Here is a 21,891-nt window from a genome sequence, read left to right on the forward strand (position 1 = left end):
AGCCCTTTAGTGGTCAGGGAGTTGTACTAGGTAATCATTGTAGGTCCCTTCCAACTGAAATATTCTAAATTCCATGAAGAAAAATGAAAGTTTAAAACCAACAAAAAAAATAATTCCCCTACTAAGATATTCACACACATTTCCTGTTATGTAACATGTTTGTCACCTAAACTTTTAAGATGAAAACACACAATTGTCTTTTTTTTGTCACATGGTGAGTCAGCAGAGCACTGAAAATGTTGTGAACTAGTTCTATGTATTTATCAGTCACATTGTTTTGTCACAATGAATAAAGCAACCCCAGCTGTATTTTCTGTACTTACTGCAAATGAGATATAAAAGCAAATTTCTTGGCACTAAGAAAAAATAGGTCATGTTTCTCCCTTCTCATTAGCTTTAAACATCAAAACCCAGTGGCATAGGAATATTTATCTAGTAGAATGGAAAAAAAAACCCACCTAGAAGCCCATGAAATGTAATAAATAATTAGCCTTATTTTGTCTGGATGGAGTCTCAGTTCTGTTAGCTCAAGATGTTAAGTCCCTCTGGCCATTTCCTACCTTACCGGTGAGGCTTCACCCTCTGTACTGTGTCACTTGCAACCCGCAGCCCAACAACCAGCAGCTCCAGCTATTTCTGAAATAAGAGTTAGTTGAACAAGAATGTGGAGCCACAAGATGCCATATGCAGCAGTCTCCTGAAAGTATGGTAAGTATGGTAGAGTTTTTAAGTGACATTAAAGCAAGCTCCAAGACTGCAGTACTGCCTAGTCTAGCAGTAGCATACTGGGTTTCATGGAGAACCTTGTTCCCACATAACCAAACGGGCAAATCCATATTTCTCACACGCAGCTACTAATCCTTCTCCATGAATTTGAGAGAATTATAAGATCCCTTGGATACTTGGAAAAAACATCCAGCCTTTCCCTAAAGGACTATGCTTGCATTTATTTCTTTTCTCATTCTCAAGTATCAGAGATACTCCAATTCCAAAATACTCCAAAAATCTTGAAAAACAAGTTTGTGAAATAAAGTTGTCAATACTTTCACTCTTTTCTCCTGACAGCTACTATCCACACAGCACAGATGTGTCATTCTGCCAACTACAGATATACACACCCCGATAACGCACTTTAACTGCATAACAGCAGTGCAAGTCATTCCGAATTTGTTGTGCCAAGTTTTTACAGGTATTTACAGGTTTTCCCAGCAGTATATGAAACAGCAACATAAAAATGCATTTGTGGCTCTAGACAAATGTCATGTTTCAGATAAAATTGGACTATATTACTGCCAAGTTCTATCAGTATGTTTTTGTAAGGCTAGGATGATGGATTTTGTTGGTACCATTCTCTAAACCAGGGCTGACTGCCACTGCTGTTATTCAGATCAATAACAAAATTACTTTGACTCAACTGAGAGCAGAACGAGGCTTCTAACTTTATTAGCAAATGTCAATGTTATTTCTCTTTCAACAAATGCAACTATAGCTGTGTAGCTTGTGTGTTCTTGCAGCTCTGTATCTGCAAATTGCCTTTTCTTCTATACATCTGCAGCCCCCTTTCTTAGTGACTAGCTGCATCCCCAAACACAGCAGCCATTTGATTATTATCCCATAAATTTCAGATACATCTCCTGCAAGGTCAACAAGAGTCACCTCCACATAGCCAAAGGTATCACTGAATACCATACTGAATAAACCCATAGATTTTCAGACTCCCCTGGGGCCTGGTGCTGAGAACCTAGAAAACAGACCTTGCTGCAGGCAAGCCAGTTTCACCAAGTAGGAAGGGACTGTTTGCACATCAGGGACTTTGTGGAAGCTGTCTTCTCTGATCAACGACTAGTTTTGTATCTCCTTTTAACTAATTTTAGCTTCCTAGCAGGTTCCTGCTGAAGAATGTGATACCACACCTGTCCCTGCTTCTATATAAACATATCAGATCACTCATTTAGAGATGCTTCAGGAAAATTGTCTGACCCTAGGAGATGTAGAGCCAGATCAAAGGTTTAATGCATAATTGAATTGTGTTTCTTTAAGTTAGACAGGGTTGATAATTTCACTAACCCTGCAGCAATGTAATGACAGGTTTCATTTGCTGATGCTCTATTGTTCATCAGATCAAAGGAAGCTTTCTTTCAAATGAAGACACACAAAACTTCACTTGCTTTTCTCTGAAAAACACAGACTCAAATTCCATGATTAAGAAATCAGTCTTTAATTGATTTTTAATGTTACTATTAAATTGTTCTAAATAATCACACATAAAGGTTTTAATAGCACAGATTATACCTGGTATCATTCTCTGCAGCGCATGGAAATGTCAGGAAGCAAAACAAATTTGTGAAAGCTGTAATGGAACTTCCACCATTAAATTCTGATGAATTTGTTTTCTGAGCCACATTCTCTTGCTTCAACTGGGATCTATCCAATGAATTCAAAGGACTTGTGTTAGATAGCAGATTGGTGAAAAGGATCATAACAGGCCGCATCTCCTAGCATGTGAAGGTAAACAAATTCTGTCTTATTGTAAAAGCATAAAAAGCCAAAAACCAAGAGGAAACACTTGTCAGCATGTGTGAAAGGAACATACACAATCACATTTTGATTTGCATTTAATCTGGAATACAAGTTCATGGTTTCAGGGCTCTGCCTACAAACAGAAGCTCTGAGGGTAACCCTGCTGGCAGTTTGCTGCAGAGCAATCCCATGAAACGCTAAGTTCACAGAGCCACAAACTGGCTATTTAACACTTTGTCACAAGCAAAAGCTTGCCAAGAGTATCATCACTCCTGCAACAGTGGCAAAACTGGACATGTCCTAGCGCTGCAGATGGCCAGTTTCACAGTCCAACGTATTTAGTAGACAACCATGAGCACCCATGAAGGCAAACACACAAGGCTGCAACCAAAGAGGCCAGGATGCAGGCACACATTCTATCCTGAAGCCCTGCAACAGGCAGAAGAGCAATTTTGAAGTTATCAGCAGTGAGGTCTTCAACCATCACAGCTAGCCCTGTCAGAGCTCTAAGATAAAAATCTTCATAACATTGTTTACACTGATGTTACCCGTTTCCTAGGTAGGAAGGGAAATATTTATGCCACTCTTAAGTCCCCATCAGCCAATTACATTGGTGGATATCTTAGACTGGTATAACTATTATGATGTTTTGTAAGCACCTCATTATTTGAAATAACTTACAGAAGGAAAAACGTGAAGTGTAGGCGAGACACATGGAATAAGAGAGACAGCTGAGCAAGCACCATGATTTTAGCGCTCTAGCTTACACAGAAGAGAGACATCCATGGTTACAATTCTGTAAGGTCTAGCCACTCAAAGTAGCAGTCATTTTTGACAGGACCCCAGCAGATGCTGACATTTCTTGAGCAACCAAGGTGAGGCACCAGGATGTTATCTTTATTTGTTTTCTGGGGTTGCAAAAAATCAGTGGTTTATTTTTACCAGTGATAATTAACATCTACCAGTGATTCCAAGGTTGAGAAATATACACATGCACATATGCACAGATATAATCAGACATAACATACACACTATATATATAAAGATATGTGTGTATGCAAAAATGCACATCTATGTATCTATATTTAAAAAAAAACAGGCAGGTTGATACATATGCAAGGGTCACTCCCAGGCATTAACTTCTGCAAATTTATTCCTTACAGTAAAATGAGAAACACCTTGCAGTTTTCCACCTCATCTTACTAGGAATGGTAAGGGTTAGTTCATAGAATCATTTAGATTAGAAAAGACCTTTAAGACCATCAAGTCCTACTGTTAACCAAGGACTGCCAAGTCCACCACTGAACCACCCCTCTAAGCACCACATCTACTCATTTTTTGAATTCATCTAGGGATGGTGATTCCACCACCTCCCGGGCTAGTTATCCAGAGGTAAAAGAACAAAACCAACAACAACAAAACCTGGAAGTCTTAACTGTCAAGACAAGCTCTAACCTACCCAAGGGAGGTGGGCAACAACAGAAAAACACACTGACATTGATGATTAACATGAGTCACTGAATAACCTGCATCTCCTAAGAGCATCTCTTTATTAATCAGCTAGTAAGACAGTTACTCTCCTTCCTTCATGCCAAAAGTTTTCACCCCAAAATACTTCACAGCTAGAGGCCTAACGCCCAAGAAAGACAAGAAAGCAGGTTTTCTATCCATGCTTTCTTGCTATGAGACAGGCTATGCTGAATGAGTTGCCTGCACAATGTTTGTATCTCACACCCCTTCCTCCCAGTCAAAGCATCTTAAGTTCACCAACAACTCTGAGTTATTCCTTGAAAGATCAGGTCACACTTTGCTCACTTACATGAGTCCCACTAAAATGAATCTGATGTTTGTTTTTAGAAATGAGTCAACAGTGACTTTGGTTTCTGAATTGACTCCATCTCTCCATCCAACGGGTGCTGACTAAACAACATACCAACCCCAGGAGAGAAGATTAAGGAAACAATCTGATGGGTTACTGAGGAACTGAGAAGCTCTTTCGAGCTTTTGCAGATAACTGCAGACTGTTTCCACTGACAGTCGCAGGTAAGAAACACTACCATGGCCTCTACGTTTCCCCTCATCTCCCCAACAAGGAAATCCACCAAATTAAGGGACTTGCAAAATGTTAACTATCTTCTGTAAAACTTACCAAAATATTAAGCTGGCAAAAAGCACTGACATACTGGACCATGCCCATGGTTTTGGATACAGTAAATTTCAACTAAGAATAGGCTGCAAGGACTACAGCATTTCTGTGTTCATTACTCTTCTTATCAAGCTTTAACACTGCAAGCAAAACAAAGATTGCAGTATTTCCTTCTGGTGAGTCTCCCTTAGGAGGCCAGCACTTGAGGCTGCAGGTGAGGAAACTGTTGCCCTCAGTGTATTTGCTAGTGAAATGATACACTCCGAGTTACCAGCTTAGTGACAATCCTTTATCTCCAAGTTGCACTCAGACTGCTAAAGACAAAAGTAATTCTGATTTTATACAATAAAGAACTTCCTTAAATGCTGACTATTTTTTCACAAATCCTATTTTCTTCAGCATTTCCCTCTTTGGATAAACAGAAAGATAAACAGTCTGAAATAATTAAATTGGAAGATGGATTGTACGGAAGACTACCAGAGAGAATCTAACAGAGGTGAACTGAAACATGGTGCATTATAGACTTGATTTTAATTAAAATCAATAGCATTTATACAGCAAATGAAATGGACTTATTCAGCAGTATACTTCACCTTTGACAGGACTATTAGAACCAGAGCATTCAATATACCAGTTATAAGAGCTTAAAAAAAATCCTGTATTTTAAGAACTAAGAAAGGTCATTTACTCCAAATAAATGTTGTCCCTTTACATTGGCAATCTTTGCTGGGCTTTGGTACTATTAGGTAACTTTGATTAGTACACTTTCACATTTACTGGTATGTCTTCACTGTTCCTTGAATTGTATTTATAGGTCTTTAAATTTAAAAAAGTATTCAGGAATAGAAGAGAGGCATAACTCTGCAGAGCTAGTTATTTGTTTCTAGCCTTACTGTCCACCAGAATGATGGCAATTCAGGAAATTCAGCTCTCTTGCCTAGAATGTGGCCTGTAAGTCATGCAACTGGTACTTACTTGCTATGGTTTACCTGAAGACAGAGGCTTAGAAGTCCAACACAACCCTTCTACCAACAATCTCTAGTTCTTTCATTTTAGGTAAAAGATTATATTCTGAGGTCTATTTCTCCTTTCTGCTAATGAGGACATCTTACATTTGCAGACAGAACTCAAGTAATTTCAAGTTGGAGCCAGCAGCATTGTATTGTTTAAATGCATGAACAAAAACATTTAGCAAAATACACATTATTATAAGTCCTGAACTTTTCACACCACCATTTAGGTTTAATGATAAGCACGAAAGCCACCTGGCTTGGATGAAAGTCAGTGAATGAAGATGTTTTCACCAATTTCAACAAGCTTTGGATGACATCTTACATGAATTTACTATACTAGACACCACATCCCAGTAAATGACTGCAGATCACAGGATTTACATTAGTCCAGCAGTGACCTTAATTCAACAACTTCTTTTAATATCTTTCTACAAAGATACTTGGCTTCAAAAGAAAAAAAATAAAATACCGACACTCTGGTGCTTAACATATTTTGCCCAAATCAGACTTCTTGGGAAAAAAAAAAAAAAAAGATTAAAAATCTAGAGAGGAAGTGAGTATCTGGCCTAGGTTTACAGAACAACAGCCAAATTTTAGGAAAGCAGTTCTGTGATTTCCAAACATAATGGAATTCAGTTCATTGTCCCCTGGCTGAGCAACCTTTGTAGTGACAAGAAACCAGACACTGAACCTGCAGTACTCTGCATATGGAAAACATGCTGCTTTCAATGTGAATTCACCAGGTTAAAGTTGCTGGCACCAAGATCTCCAGTTCAGCAGCACTGAAGGCAGCAGTTGCAGCGACCCAATGAGTTACACCGTAAGAGCTGCCTGCCTTGCCCCTCTGCTGGAGTTTCTCTCTGCAGGAGCAATGTTGGCAGAGAATAATGTGACGATGGCAACTGTAAATGTGGCAGTTTATATGTTGCTGTACTAGTGCCAGACAACAAAGTGGGGACAACCAAAGAATGCCATATGCTTCATTCCCTGCCTTTCCTCCTGTGCTATACCCTCTAGAAAACAGGCAGGTGAGTTACGTGCCCAAATTAATTTTCATTTCACAAAACAATGTGGCAAATATAAGTAATCCAAAAGTAATCTGTACTAATGAATTGCATGCAAGTTAGTTATTACTTCAATATTTTTTTTCCATTAATGTAATCAAATTCAGTTATATGTGACCTCTTGTGATGGCTGACACTATGACCAAGGTTAGGAAAAAGAATTTCTAGGCTTGGTATGGGTGGAAGATGAAGGAGAATAGGTCACCACCAGTGAAGTATGTCCATTCAGGGACTTGCACTTTGCCACTGCTGTACTCTGTAGAAAACCAGAGGGGAAAAACCTTCTCAAAGTGAACAAGTTGCCTTTTATCACTTATTTTATTCTTTCCAACCCATGTGCATACATTCAAAACAGAGGGTTAATCTTTAATGAAAATGTCACTATATAGTTGTTACAAGACATTGAACCATATACCTGTACAAAGCAGGTCAGTACATGGAGTCAACATACACACTCCAGTCTTCAGAAACCCAGTCAGAACAATACCTCCTCTGAAGTTTTACTACAGCTACAATTGTAATCAAAGATCAGTAATAGGGATACTGCCCATGACACTATGCATGTCTAAAGCATATTCCTCACGGTAGCATTATTTCTGACATAATCTATCTGCCAACAAGAAATGTAAATATTTGAAAAGCACTAGAGCACACAAGAGCGGTACACTTGGGTACTGAATACCATACACATATGGTCTAAATTCTACCTGTATCCTTGTGGCTAGGGTGCTCACGCAGCTCCCTCCTGAACATGTTCCTTAAGCTACCTGAATCACTGTTCAGAGGCTCTTCGTTCTCTCCATATGGACAGGAGGATGCAATCAGAATTTAGCCTTCTTTGGAATATAGACTTGAGAGCTAGATCCACAGAGGGTCCTTAGGGTGAAAAAACACCTAAAGCCCTCAGCACTCACCTTCTTGCCTCACAGAATTCAGTCATGAGTGAGGGTCTCAGGCTCCCTCTGCCACATGAACCTTGCAAAACAGAATAGAAGCCAGCAGAGACGAAGATGAGCCATCTGATCTGACAATATGAAATCTGAAAAAGGATGAGGGAACTAATTCTGTCAGTCAAATGGACTAGATCCAGGAAGTCCCCAGATCTCTCTTGTGGGCATGATACAATTGCTAATGTTCAGGACATGGATACACACAACATGATCTGCGACTGAGCAAGGATCCAAGTTTTTTCTCCCAGTATTGCTGCTGTTGCTACAGCACTACTCTTGTAGGTGCACAACCAAAAGCGCCACCACCTTTACTTGGTAAAGTGACACAATATGTTCATGTGAGATTCATAAATCAGGCTTTGAGGATCCAATTCAACAGGCGTACACTCAGCATGCTGACAGATGTTAGACAGTACTGGGTTATGCATTTAAAATACTGCTCTTTCCCATACAAATATTGCAGGATCACTTCTAATTGTAAAGATTATTGTCCCATTTCTGAAAAGCTAACTTACCTGCTACTCTGATCTGATTTTACAAACTTCTAATATTAAAAAATCATGTTAATGTTTATAATTTGCAAAGCTTAATATTTTATATCCTAGGCAGTTGAATTTCCATAAGTCACATGCAACAAGTTGTAAATCCCTCCAAATGACCACCATAAATAATACAGTTTTCACAAAAGGCACTTGTATCACTCAATCAAATCACTTTCAGTTTTAACTGTTGTGCTTTTGGGGTGCAGAGAAGCAAAAAACCATGTTTGATGGTGAATATTCTAGAAGTGACATTCTAAGTTTATTTGTTCCACACCTCTCAACAAGAAGCACATTCTTCCTGAGAAGTGCTATGAGAAATGTTGAATTACTATGACTTTGTATAAACAAAGGTGGAGCTGAAATTTATCATTATCGCTAGGACACAAGATTAGCCTCAAGAATGCTAGCATTGTATTTGTCTTCACTACATTATCCAACAACACGTGAACCAAACATACATGACTAATTATTCTGACATTCTAATGTTTTATACTGTGATTTAAAGTCATTCCAGGAAACAAAAATTCCAACCTCATTTGGCCTCCATAATATGTTTAAACAAAAGCAGAATTTTAGTCTCATAAAACCAGCATTTCCCACAGAAAAAATTAATTATAAGCGCACCTATTTCATCAAGCCTCCCAGTAAACAAAAATCTGTCATTCTCTTCAATAGCAAGAGTCAAAGTCCAAGTTTTGGTCATTTAAAAAAGTCTGTTATTTTGGGGTTGGTGCTGTTCCTCCCCAACCCATGTTCTCATGGAGAATGTGGCTGAGCAGCACTTGCCCTTGTACATTAACAGAATTCATTTCAGTGATGTATTTGTCACATCTCGTGAACACACAAAAATTCAAATGGGTGTTTCACATCTCTTATTAGTCAGAGTAGATTCCACCCACTGTTCCATTATTTCAGTAACTAACTCCCCTATATTATCTGTTCAGCTTAACAGATGAAGCTCCAAGACAATAAATTATTACGACAGGTGAGAAAGTGCAAGTAAGACAGTTGTTTGACGTTTCTCCATTATTTGAAGGCTCTTCAATGACATTCCCCTTACTAGATCTTCAGTCCTCTTGCAGTCAGAGGACTGAAGTCTCCCCTAGCTTGGTATCCAGAGATAACTGTAGGAATTCCAGGCATAGAGTTACTTAGTTCATACTACCAGCTTTTTTGTTAAACCTAGGGCTGCTTCAAAACACTGAAAACCACTTAACTGACTCAATACATAGGACAGTAACACAAGTGTATTTTTTTATTGATAGACCCAAAAATGTGAAACAGATTAAATTACAGTCACCTGGGAATTATTTGGTGAAAAACGAGGGCAAAAACTATTTCCTGAAAACGGTGAAGCACAGCTGAGGGAGAAAAAGTAAATGCTAATTTTAAAGTAGCCCTTCTCCTATGCACAAAAGAATACTGATTGTCCTTATCTGGGAGGAGTGGCAAAGCCTGCCTCCCCATTCCTACAAAGAAGTGCTTGGAATTCGAGATAGCTTACCAACGGCAAGTAGAAACTCAGGTCAGAAAAAGTAAAAAAGGGTAAGGCTTGTAGAGACATGTCTGCCTGTATTCAGAGGCTTCCAATTATGATTCAATTGGATCTGTCTAATGCATGCTTAAAACAACAGGAGGTTATTTAGAAATGTACACATACACACAATGCCTCTCTCCTCCTGTCCCACAAGGAGGTCTCGGTAACTTGTCTACAGCATCCCTGCAGGGTAAACCCACAGTCCAGCTTCCCTAAACACTGAAGACGAATGTTGCCACTCAAGCAACAACTAGGTTTTGGTATCTGTCAGCTCTTTCAAGCCCATGAGGCATCTATATTCACACATTTTATTTAAAAAAAAAAAAAAACACACAACAAAAAATAGTTACTACCATTAATGTCTCAGGGTTCTAAGAACTGTCAGATGTGAGGAAGATGCTGTAGGAAGAAGTCCAAGACCAAATGAAGTGAAAGCTCATGTTGTTATTGGTTCCTTCTCATCCACTCCAAATATTTCTTTTGTCATTTTTCAGAATGACCCCCAAAACATTTTATGCACTGAACTCTTAGAATTATGTATGACTATTACACATTTTTATCTTCTTTAGCACAAAATAAATTATAACAAGTATCAGGATCAATAAATATTTTAAAAGTTTCCAGGAGAAGTTATATTTATGCAAACTGAAGCCTTTGCTGACCACACAACCACTGTATTTCTCAGGAATGTTTCAGCCAAATGCCCATCATTAGACTCAGGTATTCTGAAGATTTCAGAAGGAATCATACACAGAGAGTTTAGCTCATTATTTCCGCCAAACTAAAACCTTACTCTAGAGACTAGATAGACTTTTCATTTTAAAATACAGTAATTTAACAAGGTACCTCTTGTGAGATTAGTAAAGTGAATCATGTCACTATGACATTGATTTTAGTTTATCAGCAAATATTACATATAGAAGTTTTTGGTCAATTACAACAGATCAGATACTAATCTCAGCCACATCTACTCTACAAGCAGCTAGCCTACAATTTGATTCAAGCTGACCTACAGGTAGAAATCAAACCATGGATTCTGACATTGTTTTTAGCAGGAGATAGATTAGGATCTGTAAGGGGTACTAATTTCTCTAGACAGAGAAATCATCCTGTCTCCTGCACTGCACAGTAGCTGATGTAGTTGTGCTGAAGGCTGGAAGACACAACAAGGAATTACATCACCCAAATACTTTTTCTTTTCACTAATGTTTAGTTCTGGGAGGATTAAAATAAGTTTAAGACTCCCCTGTTTAAAGATGTGCAATACAGTAATCACCTTTTTCTTAAGACGTGGATTCACACATAACCAGCTGATAATACTTTTTTCTTTATCATTTTCCTCAATCACTTAGCCCTGATTGCGGACACCCCCTGCAAAGCCCACAAAAAAAAGCCTCAGTGATGTGACGCTGAGAACAGCGGGAACCTACCCCATAATGAAGGTTCCTAAACGCTGGGACAACACAGATGAAGAAAAACTGACAGAAGAGAGTTGTTACAGTTCTGGTCCTGTGTAACAGTATCTTCAATAACTACATTATCTATTCTCTGGCTAGGCTGTACTTGGATGTACTGCTGTCTAGATGAAGAAAGCTGACTATCACCAGTATGAAAACTGTTATGTGTTATACATCATCTTCTTTTTGTCCAAGCCAGGAAAAAGTCAGCAAGTGAACTCATGTGCAAACTAAATTGCTTGTCAGCCTCAGATTTGGTTTGCTGGGTTAACAGATAGGGAAGAGGGTTACATTGCCGCTGTTAACAGGATATGTACCTTGCAGGCAGAGACAGGGGAAGGAAAGGGCAGAAACAAAAAAATCAAAAACTCCCATCAATAACCTATTTACAGACTGGAGATACGGGTGAGTTAATTATGTAGCCCTTTTCCCCTCCTATCAACAACACAAATAATAAAACTATGCATTATTTTTCAAGCTACGAGGCATGAAACAGAAACTAAACCTAGCAATATTGCACTACCACAGCGTTGCCCAACTGCCCGTGCAGGGAAGATGTTTATATTATGGATGCTTGATAAACATGGATTATAGAATTCTGAAGATGCTCCATGTTTACTCAGTTGGCTACTGAAATGGATAATTAGTTTTTATTAGCTGTAATGCAGCCTCTAAGCATTTTCAACACTTAATGCCAAAACATATCAGAACACACACCTGTCACCATGCCACTGAACTGAAAACTAGTATCACACAGTAAAAGGCTGAAGGAAGCGAACACACGGTAACCCTTCAGATGGCAAAATACAGCGCTACATCCTTCCACAATGCAAAAATGCTGCTGCCTTTACTGCTGAAGCATAAAGAATAGCAGTTACATCTAAACCCTTCTGAAGTCTCTCATTAAAGAACAAATTCAGTAGAACGCTTATGCTCAGATTGCCTTAACGGAAATAAAAGTTGTCACTTTATTTGAAAATATGGAAATTCATAGGTCACATGCATAATTAATTCAACAAGAGAAAGCTATAAGAGCTTTAATTAAGCAGAGGATGCAGCGATGCCTTTCAAAACCGAGTTTGAAAGGAGTTGTACCTTTTCCAAAGTATTTCTTAACACAGAGAGGTGCCAGCGGCCTGAAGTTTGTCTCTAGGCTCCCCTTTTATTTATTTTTTAAGCCTGCAGTAGCTGGCAGGCACCGAGGCACTGCACCTGACGGTTCCGCACGCCTCCGGGCGGTCTCCGCTGCACCGCGGCGCTGAACCCCCCTCCCAAGCGGGCAACTTCAGCCCTGTTTAATCACCTTGAGGACCCTTTCAACACGCCCAATGTTTGTCCCCTACAAAGAAGTTTCGGGGGGGGGGGGGGGGGGGGGGGGGTTGGTTTGCCAAAGGCAATTTACGATCAAGTTAAGCTTTGGCAGCCCCCCGAGGCGGGGGGTAAGGGGCAGCAGTTGTCACACACACACACACACACCCCGCACACAGGACCCGGCACGGCGGACCCGCGCCTCACGCGCCCCGCCGGCCCTGCGCTCCCTGCCGGCGTGCGGGGCAGCCCCGCCAACCGCGGGGACGGCGGGCGGCGGCTGACAAGCACCGGGCAGCCTCGCCCCGCGCTGTCCCCGGCCCCAGCGGCTGAGCCCCGGCCGCGGCGGCCCCGCTCCCCTCCTCTCGCCCTGCCGCTCGCTCCCACTCACCGCCACCGAGCCCGAGGAGGAGGCGACGAAGACGCGGATCACCATCTTCACCTCATGAGCCGCGCCGCGGCGGCGGGACCGGACGGGACGGGGCAGTGAGGCTGCGGGGTCGCCGCTCCCCCACGCGGGACGGGCACGGGGACGAGGTCGCCCCGCTCCACGCCGCCACTGCCCCCCGCGGGCGGCCGCCGCTCGCCGCGCCCTTCCCCCGCGGCGGCAGCAGCCCCTCCGGGGCGCGCCGGTCCGGCTCCCCGCTGACAGGAGGCAGGCGAGAACGGCGAGAGGCGGGAAAGGTGGGGGCGGCGCGCAGGGGCCGACGGGCGCTGTAGTTCTCCCCGGGCGGGGGACCGCGCTGCCGGCCGCCCCGCACCGGCAAGGCTGGGGGTAGCGGGCAGCCCGCCGTGCCCCCAGCGCCCGCCGGGTGCGCCTCCGAGGGGCTGGGAAGGGGCTTGTGCCGCCCTCCAGGTGCGCTGCCCGCAGGTCGGGGTGGCCTCAGAGCTTGATGACCAACGCACTTAAATTCAGTGCCTTCGCCATTCAGGGCTGCTCCTCCCTGACGGCTTGGCCCGCTGGGCTGCTGCTGGGCCTCTCACCGAATGCGGAGCCACCCGGGCCCGGGTCTGGCCCCAGTGGCTGCCATTTACAGCAATGAAGGGGTGGAAAATGGTGCCATTCCCGACAGGCCACTCAGCCACATTCCTGTCACGGCAGGCAAAAGGGACAACTCAAGGGAGGCAGGCCAGTGGGCAAGAGGGCTGTCCTACACCACACATCTCAAAGGAGTTAAACCATGCTGCCTATTTCCACTCCCTGGTATAGATGTAGAGTTCTCAGTATTGTCAGCTGTGGAACAGATGTTATTAATCAACAGGATAAGCAGATAACCCCAAATAACCCCTCCATCAGTCAGGTCATCTGCAAGTGACTGAGGGGAATCCCTACAGCCCTCATCAGCTTCTGGGTCCGTGAGGACACAGCCTGTCTTTATTTAAAGACTCAGAACCGCATAGCTGGCAGCCTTATATGTGTTATTACAGTCATAACCCTCATCCTCTTACTTCCCCACATGCAGCGAGAAATGCGCGCTGCCTCTGACTGAACTCTCCCCAGTGTTCCACCCTGATGGCGAAGTCCATGGCATCGGCTTCCTTCACACCTTCACATTGCCTCCACCCTCGGTGAACTTCCACTGTCCAGACCAAGCACAGACCTCAACTTGCTGCCAAATATGTCCTTAGAGCTTTCTTCACGTTTGAGTATTGATCGTTTATTTTGAAATCCTGCAGGTCTCATGGAAGGTACCTAGCAAGAACCCTAAAAAAGAATCAGGATGCTCAGTGCTTTAAGCTTGGTTTATAGCTTGTGGAAGTCATAGGGAGGCTTTCCACTGACTTCACTGTCCTCTGGAGTGGAGCTCAATATCAGTGATATAAAGTCCAATCCTGTAATGGGAATTCAGGTACCAATCTTGCAAAGATTTATAACTATGCATTACTTTGCTTTTGTAAGTGTGCTCATTGAAAAGAGTAAACTTCATCAGAGTAAACGTAGGTACAAAGGTTAAGATTTTCTGGCTTCAGTGCTCCTGCCTTAATTTGAGCACAACTCTTACTGTGGGAACCACAAACCAGTGATCAACAAGTGTTTATTGGCTGATTGCAGCTGAACTACCAGCAAAAGAGGCAAAGGAGGTAAACTTTTTCTAAGGTTTGTAATGTAACTCCAAACAACTCATTAAAATTCTGAGACAGTGAGTAATTATAGGAATTTGCTGGAAAATCCCTATTACCTTACGGAGTCAATTTCCTTCACACTGCAGGATTATTTCTGACATTTTCTTTACAAAGATGGAGATGTTTACTTCCCGTTTACTTCCCTATTTACTGCCTACTAGAAAATACTATTTTTAATATTCTAGTTTGGCCATACTGTTATTATATGAAACAAATAGAATCAGGGCAACTCACTGCAGCTGGTTGTATTTGATTTCCTCACAGCATTAATATATAGCATTACGTTATAATATGAATAACTCCTTCCTTCTGCTATATTTCTTAAATACAGCAGAACAGAAAGAAAGATTGCAAAGTCTGATCCTGAAGGATGCTGAACATCTTTAGCTCTCACTACACAGAAGAAGAAGATGCTCCTACCTCTCAGAGACAGCCTTGACACATAACCAAAAACCTAGAGAAACCATGTGGCAATGGCACTAACTGGAAAAAGCATGAGATGTAAATAAGAAAATTAAGAAATTCTAATGGGACTGTAAAAACTGTTACTAAGATATTTTTGAAGTTGTTTCCTTTCCTTCTAAGAGTCCTTTACTTTTTCAGCTCCAAAACCCCACAAATCTACTCTCCTTTCCCATCTGGAAAACAAACAACTTTCATTTCAGTTCACTTCAAAGTGTTACTGAGCTGCATAAATTCTCAAAAACTATGGGGAAAAAAGGTGGTAGGAAAAGTAAAACCAGGTGAAAACAGCACCCATTAGAAGAATTTCAAACCCATTATTCCATTTCAAATGCCCCAAACTAATCCCAGCCAGCCAAGCCAATGTACATTTTTCTTTTCATTGTTTTTAGTTTCCCATTTTGTTCTTGGGTCAGTAGGTTCCTACAGCTTGAACTTCAACACAGAGCCTGAGCAGTCAAAATCATGGCCAGAGCTGATAGACCCAAACTGAGATAAAGTGCCAGAGTTCATGGAGATCTTCCATCCATCACACTTGTCACAACTTCTAGCCAATGCTTCAGAATCCATATTCCACACATATTTAGAGACACCGTCAAAGACAGAGCAGGTGGCTTCCAGCCTGCGTTCAACTACGCTGCGACGAATGCAGCAACTTCATGAAAATGTCCTTTCAAACACCCTTTGAAACAGATTTTGAACATTCTCAAGCTGTATTTCAATGAATTTTCTTGTAATTGTCAGCTTTTATATGTAAATTTATAATATTTGGGGCTAAAAATCTTGCACCTATAACTTCTCAGTATCAACTTTGATGTAGCATGGGCATCGAGAATCCAGACAGCTTTTTCATTTCTTTCTTTTGCTAATGTTTCTATATGCACAAAAAAGCTACTTCTGTTATGGAAGTAATTCAGAAAGTTAAGAAAAAGAAATATTACACTGAGAAGTTGAAGATTTCAAAGCTTGTAGGGCAGCCTCTTACTTTACATGGCTCCTAAGCAAACAACTGTTACTCAGTGGAGGGTAAAACCTATTGGACGTTGCCACATGACATTTTGCATTTCAGGTGCTGTACAGGTTAACACTGGCCTCACCCTCTGTCCTGCAGCCACTGCTGGTAAATATCCTGAGGCCATACCTTTAACTCCATTTCTATAGTACAGCTCTAGAGGCTTGAAGATCAAATGGTACAAACATTTAGTTAAGTAGAAGAAATGTAATAAGTTAAAAACTTCATTAAAATTATTTATGAACAGTTTTCCATGTTTACAGGAGGTACAGAAACACTGAATTCTAAGACTGGAGTTGAAAATGTGAATTTATGGGGGGCAGAGGGTAGTTTCTATAGACTTAATGGTAGGAATGATTCACTGTTGTGCCAGATCTTCATGGCAGATTAAACAGAAATTTACTGCTGCTAAGGTAACAGAACACACAAAACCAAGGCTTGCAAACATGTGAAAACAGAAGTATAAAAGTACAACCTTGGACAAAGAAGATTCTAATTATGATAAAAATTATTTTTATAGCAAGGCGCAACAGGCATAGGAGAACAATCCTGGAGAAATCGAGTATTATGTTCAGGACTGAAAAAATGGTTAAAATGGCTTAATCTCTCACCTGAAAGGAACAGTCTGTCTGAGGCATTGTAGACGTTTTCTGGTCTGTGGGTTGTTGGTATCCATCAGTTATTTCTTTGGGTTCTGTGAAACATTGCTAAGAAGCAGTAAATTCACATAGACTGCAACAATCCACATACTTGAAATTTCCAAAGGGGTCTTTAGCACTTTTTAAAAATTCTGATTATCAAAACATGTTGAAAATTGCTGGTTTAGAGTGTCATTAAAAGCTCTGACAGTCCTGAGCAGTCTTCCTTGGTAGAAATGTGACAGTCATGCTACAGAGCAGCAAAAGAAGATAAAAGGTAGAGGAAACAGAATGCTCCAACTTCAACAGAACAACAGAATATCATCAGCTGATATCCCACTGCAGATCCCAAGACAAAGTAGATGACTTGAAGGCTCTAAAACATACAAAATGGCCAAAGTAATGGGATGCAAGTACAGGATTGTTCCACTTGTTGAGTAATGGCACTAATTGTGGTGGCTGATAACCTATAAATATCTTGGCTAGACACACCTTCAAAGCATGAGATAATGCTGTTAGGAACCTGATTCCTCACATATGGCCTAGAAGCCACTGTATTTTTAAGGTATCAGTTTAATCACAGAAGGAACCTCCAGGGTACACTCTCAGCTGTGCATTAATGCCTCGTGCATTAATGCCTGCAGTTGTGGGTTGTGCGTACTGTTATGACTCCTCCTCTACATGCACAACAGGTCAAGCAGCTCCTAGACAAGATCACCCTACCCCTCGCAAAAATGGTGTCAGAGGTTTTGTAAATCACACCGAAGTCTCCCAATAACAAACTCAAGTTTCATGAAGGACTCTGTTCTTTCCAGAACCTTGACTGTGGCCAGAGGTTTACATTCAGAGCATTTCACAGCTTTCCCCACAATCAGATTTTAGAGATAACATTCCAAGATAAAGCTTTTTCTCTTTTGACTTTAATTACTCTGAAGCTACTACAAAGCACAGGTGTTAAAGCAAGCTTTTGGGAAGAGAGCTGGAACAATTTTGAGAAAGGTTTTGATTCTTGCATTCGCAAATTTGTGGCATGTTGAGGAAAGAAGAAAGGTACAGCTGTTCTTGATTCAGAATTATTTCTGTAGCATCTCTTTATAACTGACAGAAGAAAAAAAAAAACGCAGAGAGCTGAGGAAACCTTCTTTCATGCCATTTAAATATAAATATACCTAGATAATTCCAAAGCTATATAAGAGTCCATTCTTCTCAGCTGCTGCCCTTTAGTTGAAGTCACAATCTGCTGCCCTATAGTTGAAGCATGACTAGTTGTTAGTATCTGTGGCTGCTTTGATTCCCTCTGTGAATTCCTAATATTAAGAACCTTTGAAAACAAAAACATTTTCCTGGGAAATTAATCATCTGATGTAGCTCAGTCATCTGATTTTCAATAAAAAGATAAAAACATCTTTCATGCTTTATATTAAATCAGTCATCTTTCCTCAAACTTACAGCTACCTTGTGTAAGAAATGCCAGAGTTAATTTTCTACTCGTGTTTTTAAAGATCCCACTGTTGCTGAAGCTGGTGGCTGTGACTGAGGAGCAGGAATCCAGGCAGGTTTCAGTCAGTGCCCAGACTTCTACCCCACCTGCTCTTTCAGCTCAAGATAATGCAAACAAATCGGGCTTAACAATGTCAAGCCTGGTAGGCTTGCATTTCCTGGTGAAACCAAACTTCTGAGCAACTTTCTCCCCCCACCCCCACCCCCCTTTTTTTTTTTTTCAGTGTAGGGAAAGGATTCATCCTTATTTCTGCTGATTTGAACAGATTTGAACAGCCTTTAGTAATCTGCATACGACATACATCTACATGCAGAGGGATGAAAGCCCCCACAAATCTCATTTCCCCATCTGCAGTTCCAACGAAACTTAAATCAGCAACCACTCGAGATGCAAAGTGCACTCAGGGAGCAGTCATAGAGCATTACATTCCTGCCAGCCCTTTTCTGGGGGACCTTTACCAAACCCTTGGTAAAAAAGCATACCACATACCACGACATTCATTTTGGCCATTTTCCAGCTCGATTTCCATGTCTGCCCAGTTCCACTCTGACAAAGCATTTTAGAAGATTCATTTCTTGCAGGATGCAGGAGAAGTGGGTCAGCGATAATATTTATGTATACAAGAGCAAGTAATCTTGTAGAGAATAAGAAGCATCTGAGTACATGAATACTGGCAACTTTCCTAAAGTGTATGCACCAAATCAACTAGGAATAGTCATTATTTTTATAGTACTTAGGAGTTTTTCAGGTGTTTCACAGAACAGAGAGGGGGAAAAAAACCTCAAACTTGGAAAGATGATGTGGATTTGAGAGTAAAGATTATGCGTGCATTGCATTTCAAGCATAGGCTCAGGCCCACAAATGGAGGTCACATTCACATTGTGGGGACACAAGACTGTACTCAGGCACAGGTTTGAGGTGACATTTAGGAACCAGAAGGAAAGAGTCCTTGGCCCGCACTAATCCTCAGCTCACAGCCAAAGGTGTCCCCATGTGCAGCGTGGTTGGCCCAGGCATGTTGTGCTGGCCCCTGTCCTGTTGCAAGTGTATCCCATCTTTCTAGAGATGATGCCTGTGACTGGCAGAGCCCTTCCCCGCAGACAGGGTCCATAAATGGCATAAATTTAAATTCATAAAAGCAGTGCCGATGGCTGCAGCCAGCCTGTTGGCATCCTTCTAGATCAGGGGAGTGCTGCCCTGGCAGCATTGCAGGCTTCATGGGTAGGGGCCAAGGAGAATTAAGGAGTGCAGAAAGCACACAGGTTCTATTTCCCAAAGGAGAGGGGACTAGCAAATGGGAGGCAAAGCTGGTGGAGGGAGAAGGCAGAAAAAGTAGCAGCAGTAATTAGGGATGTGCTGTATTGACCTACATGGGAACTGATGGCAATTTCATGAGCTGGTTTGAACAGAGAGGACCCTCTCCTGCCTGGACAGAAGTGGAAGAGATGTGGATTCAAAGCAGTAGCACACTGGATGGAAACTAGCTGCCTGGCCTGGCACCATGCAGTCAGTGTAGATACAACCCGTGCAACCAATACACAGCAAAGGAGCATGTAGGAGGTAATGTAAGCCAGACTAAACGGCAGCTAAACAAATGAGAATATACATATGCTTACAATGTCTCAAGTGATGGGTAGACAAATCATTGCCCTTCCGCGCATCATCTTGGTAGTCTCAGCCCAGGCTCTTTTGTGCTAAGCACGGACCTGCCTGTCAAAGCAGATCCACTTGTATTCTTTAGTAAAGTAACCCTGCAAAATTTGCTAACATTTATTTATTCCTATCAGATTTGTAGCATAAAGTTGGTTATATTTTGCATTTCCATGGTCTGTTTTTTGCATCATGTCTTCCCAGATCAGATCTTCAGTGCAGCTGTTACTCTGTCTCAGAGCTATTTATTTTCCACTGTTCTAAAGGTACTGGGGAGGCAGCAACTGGCAAGTAATCTTTTCCATAGAGGACTAATTAACCTATAACTGTTGTTCAGTTCTAAAATGTAAAGTGGTGAAAATGCTAAGTGGCATTTTTAGCACTTGCCAAAAGTTAGCTATGAAACTGAGTACTGTTACCCCTGGTGGCATTTGACCTTACCAGCTCTTTGCAGAAAAAATAACATTCTTTGTCTGTGTTTTTCCATTGGAAGAACTGCTTGTTGACACAATAAGTATGTATTACTTTTGTCAGTGAAGGCACAGCTTAGGACAGTTTCCAGACTATTCAGAGCATGACTTGGATAGTAAGAACAAAAAACTAATTCAACTAGGTTTTTTTAATTAATTGGAAAAAGGATGGTGAAAGACACACAACTGGCCTTCATCAGAAATCTGTAAAACAAACATGGCAAGCCAAATGAGAAGTTATGAGAAGTTAACAAAATCAGTCTTCTTGCATGAAATATTATTTGTTCAATTCATCAAGATCATCTTCTCAAGATATATACTCTCTGTTCCACTAAGCAACAGACATATCTTGCAGCCAGTGGGGTCAAGTCTGCTGTTGTACTAATGGCATGGCAAGGGTAAGTGTGTCAAAGCTGCTATTGATTTTTACTAAATGCAGCTGGACTGAAGTAGAATTACCTTCAGAACACGAGGTGTAAAATAACTAATGAAAATATGCCCAAGCAACTATATTGCTAAACCTAACAGCAACTTTTTGCTTTCAGATGCTTTTGGGGATGTATTTGGGTGCAGAATATGACCCTGGGCTATGTAAAAATGCTAAAATTGGACTAAATTTTAGAAGAAAAGATTATTAAGGAGGTTGTTTTGCAAGTAGAAATACACCTCAAATCTTAAGGTTAACAAGAGCAGTGCATCCAAACTAGCCTATTTTGGACAGCATACCTGTCTCAGTCATAATTTATTTTAGCCACGAAATGGTCAGCATAGGCTGCTCTTAGATAACTCCTGAAAAGGAAGCTACACATTTTAAAACTCTCTTTTTTTATTTCCTTACTTGTATAAGGAAAGTTGTCTTTTGACCACAAATGGACAAATATGATACTGCAGCTGTATCAGACCCCAAGTGGCTAAATATCTGTGATGCCCGTTCTACTTTCTACACTTAAAAACACAGTTCTATTTAAAATAACAGGACATAACTTTGACTCAGTATTAACTTTTTAATGTTGATGATTGCAGTCTAGGAAAGTCTGAGAAATACTGAACTCAGCACAATGAATACTTTGGTATCATAACTGGATGCAACATTTCTTAATGGAATCTAGGTAATAGGACATACAACAGGCCCTTTCTCAGAGTTTTTCACAACAGAATAGGCTGCACTGGAGGTCAGTGTGAGGGGTTCCTCCTGAAATCCCTCACATCATCAGTGGGTCAAAGATTAGCAAGGGTCCAGCAAGAACTCATGGAAGGCTTCACAGAACGGAAAAATACTGTTTCATATCCCCACAGACCCAATTCAGCGTCTTCATTTCAATTCACTTGCCTGCCTCCCCATCTAGTCACCGAAGCCCACAGCTGCAGTCCTTATCCCCACTGAGTAGACCTCACTCAGAGAAGTAGCATTCAGTGAAATAAATGGGACTGTCTGTGTGAATGAATGATACTTGGCAAAGCAGGTTGCAGGTTCAGGCTGTGAGATAGCAACTGTGA

The 21,891-nt window shown here is 41.3% G+C and overlaps 1 protein-coding gene across 1 annotated transcript in view; it reads right to left on the reverse strand.

Moving 5' to 3' along the window:
• Nucleotides 1–13,212, reverse strand: part of SH3BGRL2 (SH3 domain binding glutamate rich protein like 2) — a 48,291-nt gene extending 35,079 nt beyond the window's left edge. Inside the window, exon 1 of the mRNA XM_040599215.1 lies at nucleotides 12,929–13,212. Within this exon, the coding sequence (XP_040455149.1) occupies nucleotides 12,929–12,973 (45 nt within the window). The 5' untranslated portion in view covers nucleotides 12,974–13,212. The remainder of the gene's footprint in view (nucleotides 1–12,928) is intronic.
• Nucleotides 13,213–21,891: the final 8,679 nt, after the last annotated feature.

This window comes from Falco naumanni, chromosome 6, assembly GCF_017639655.2.
Source record: "Falco naumanni isolate bFalNau1 chromosome 6, bFalNau1.pat, whole genome shotgun sequence".
In the NCBI taxonomy this organism is placed as follows: Eukaryota; Metazoa; Chordata; class Aves; order Falconiformes; family Falconidae; genus Falco; species Falco naumanni.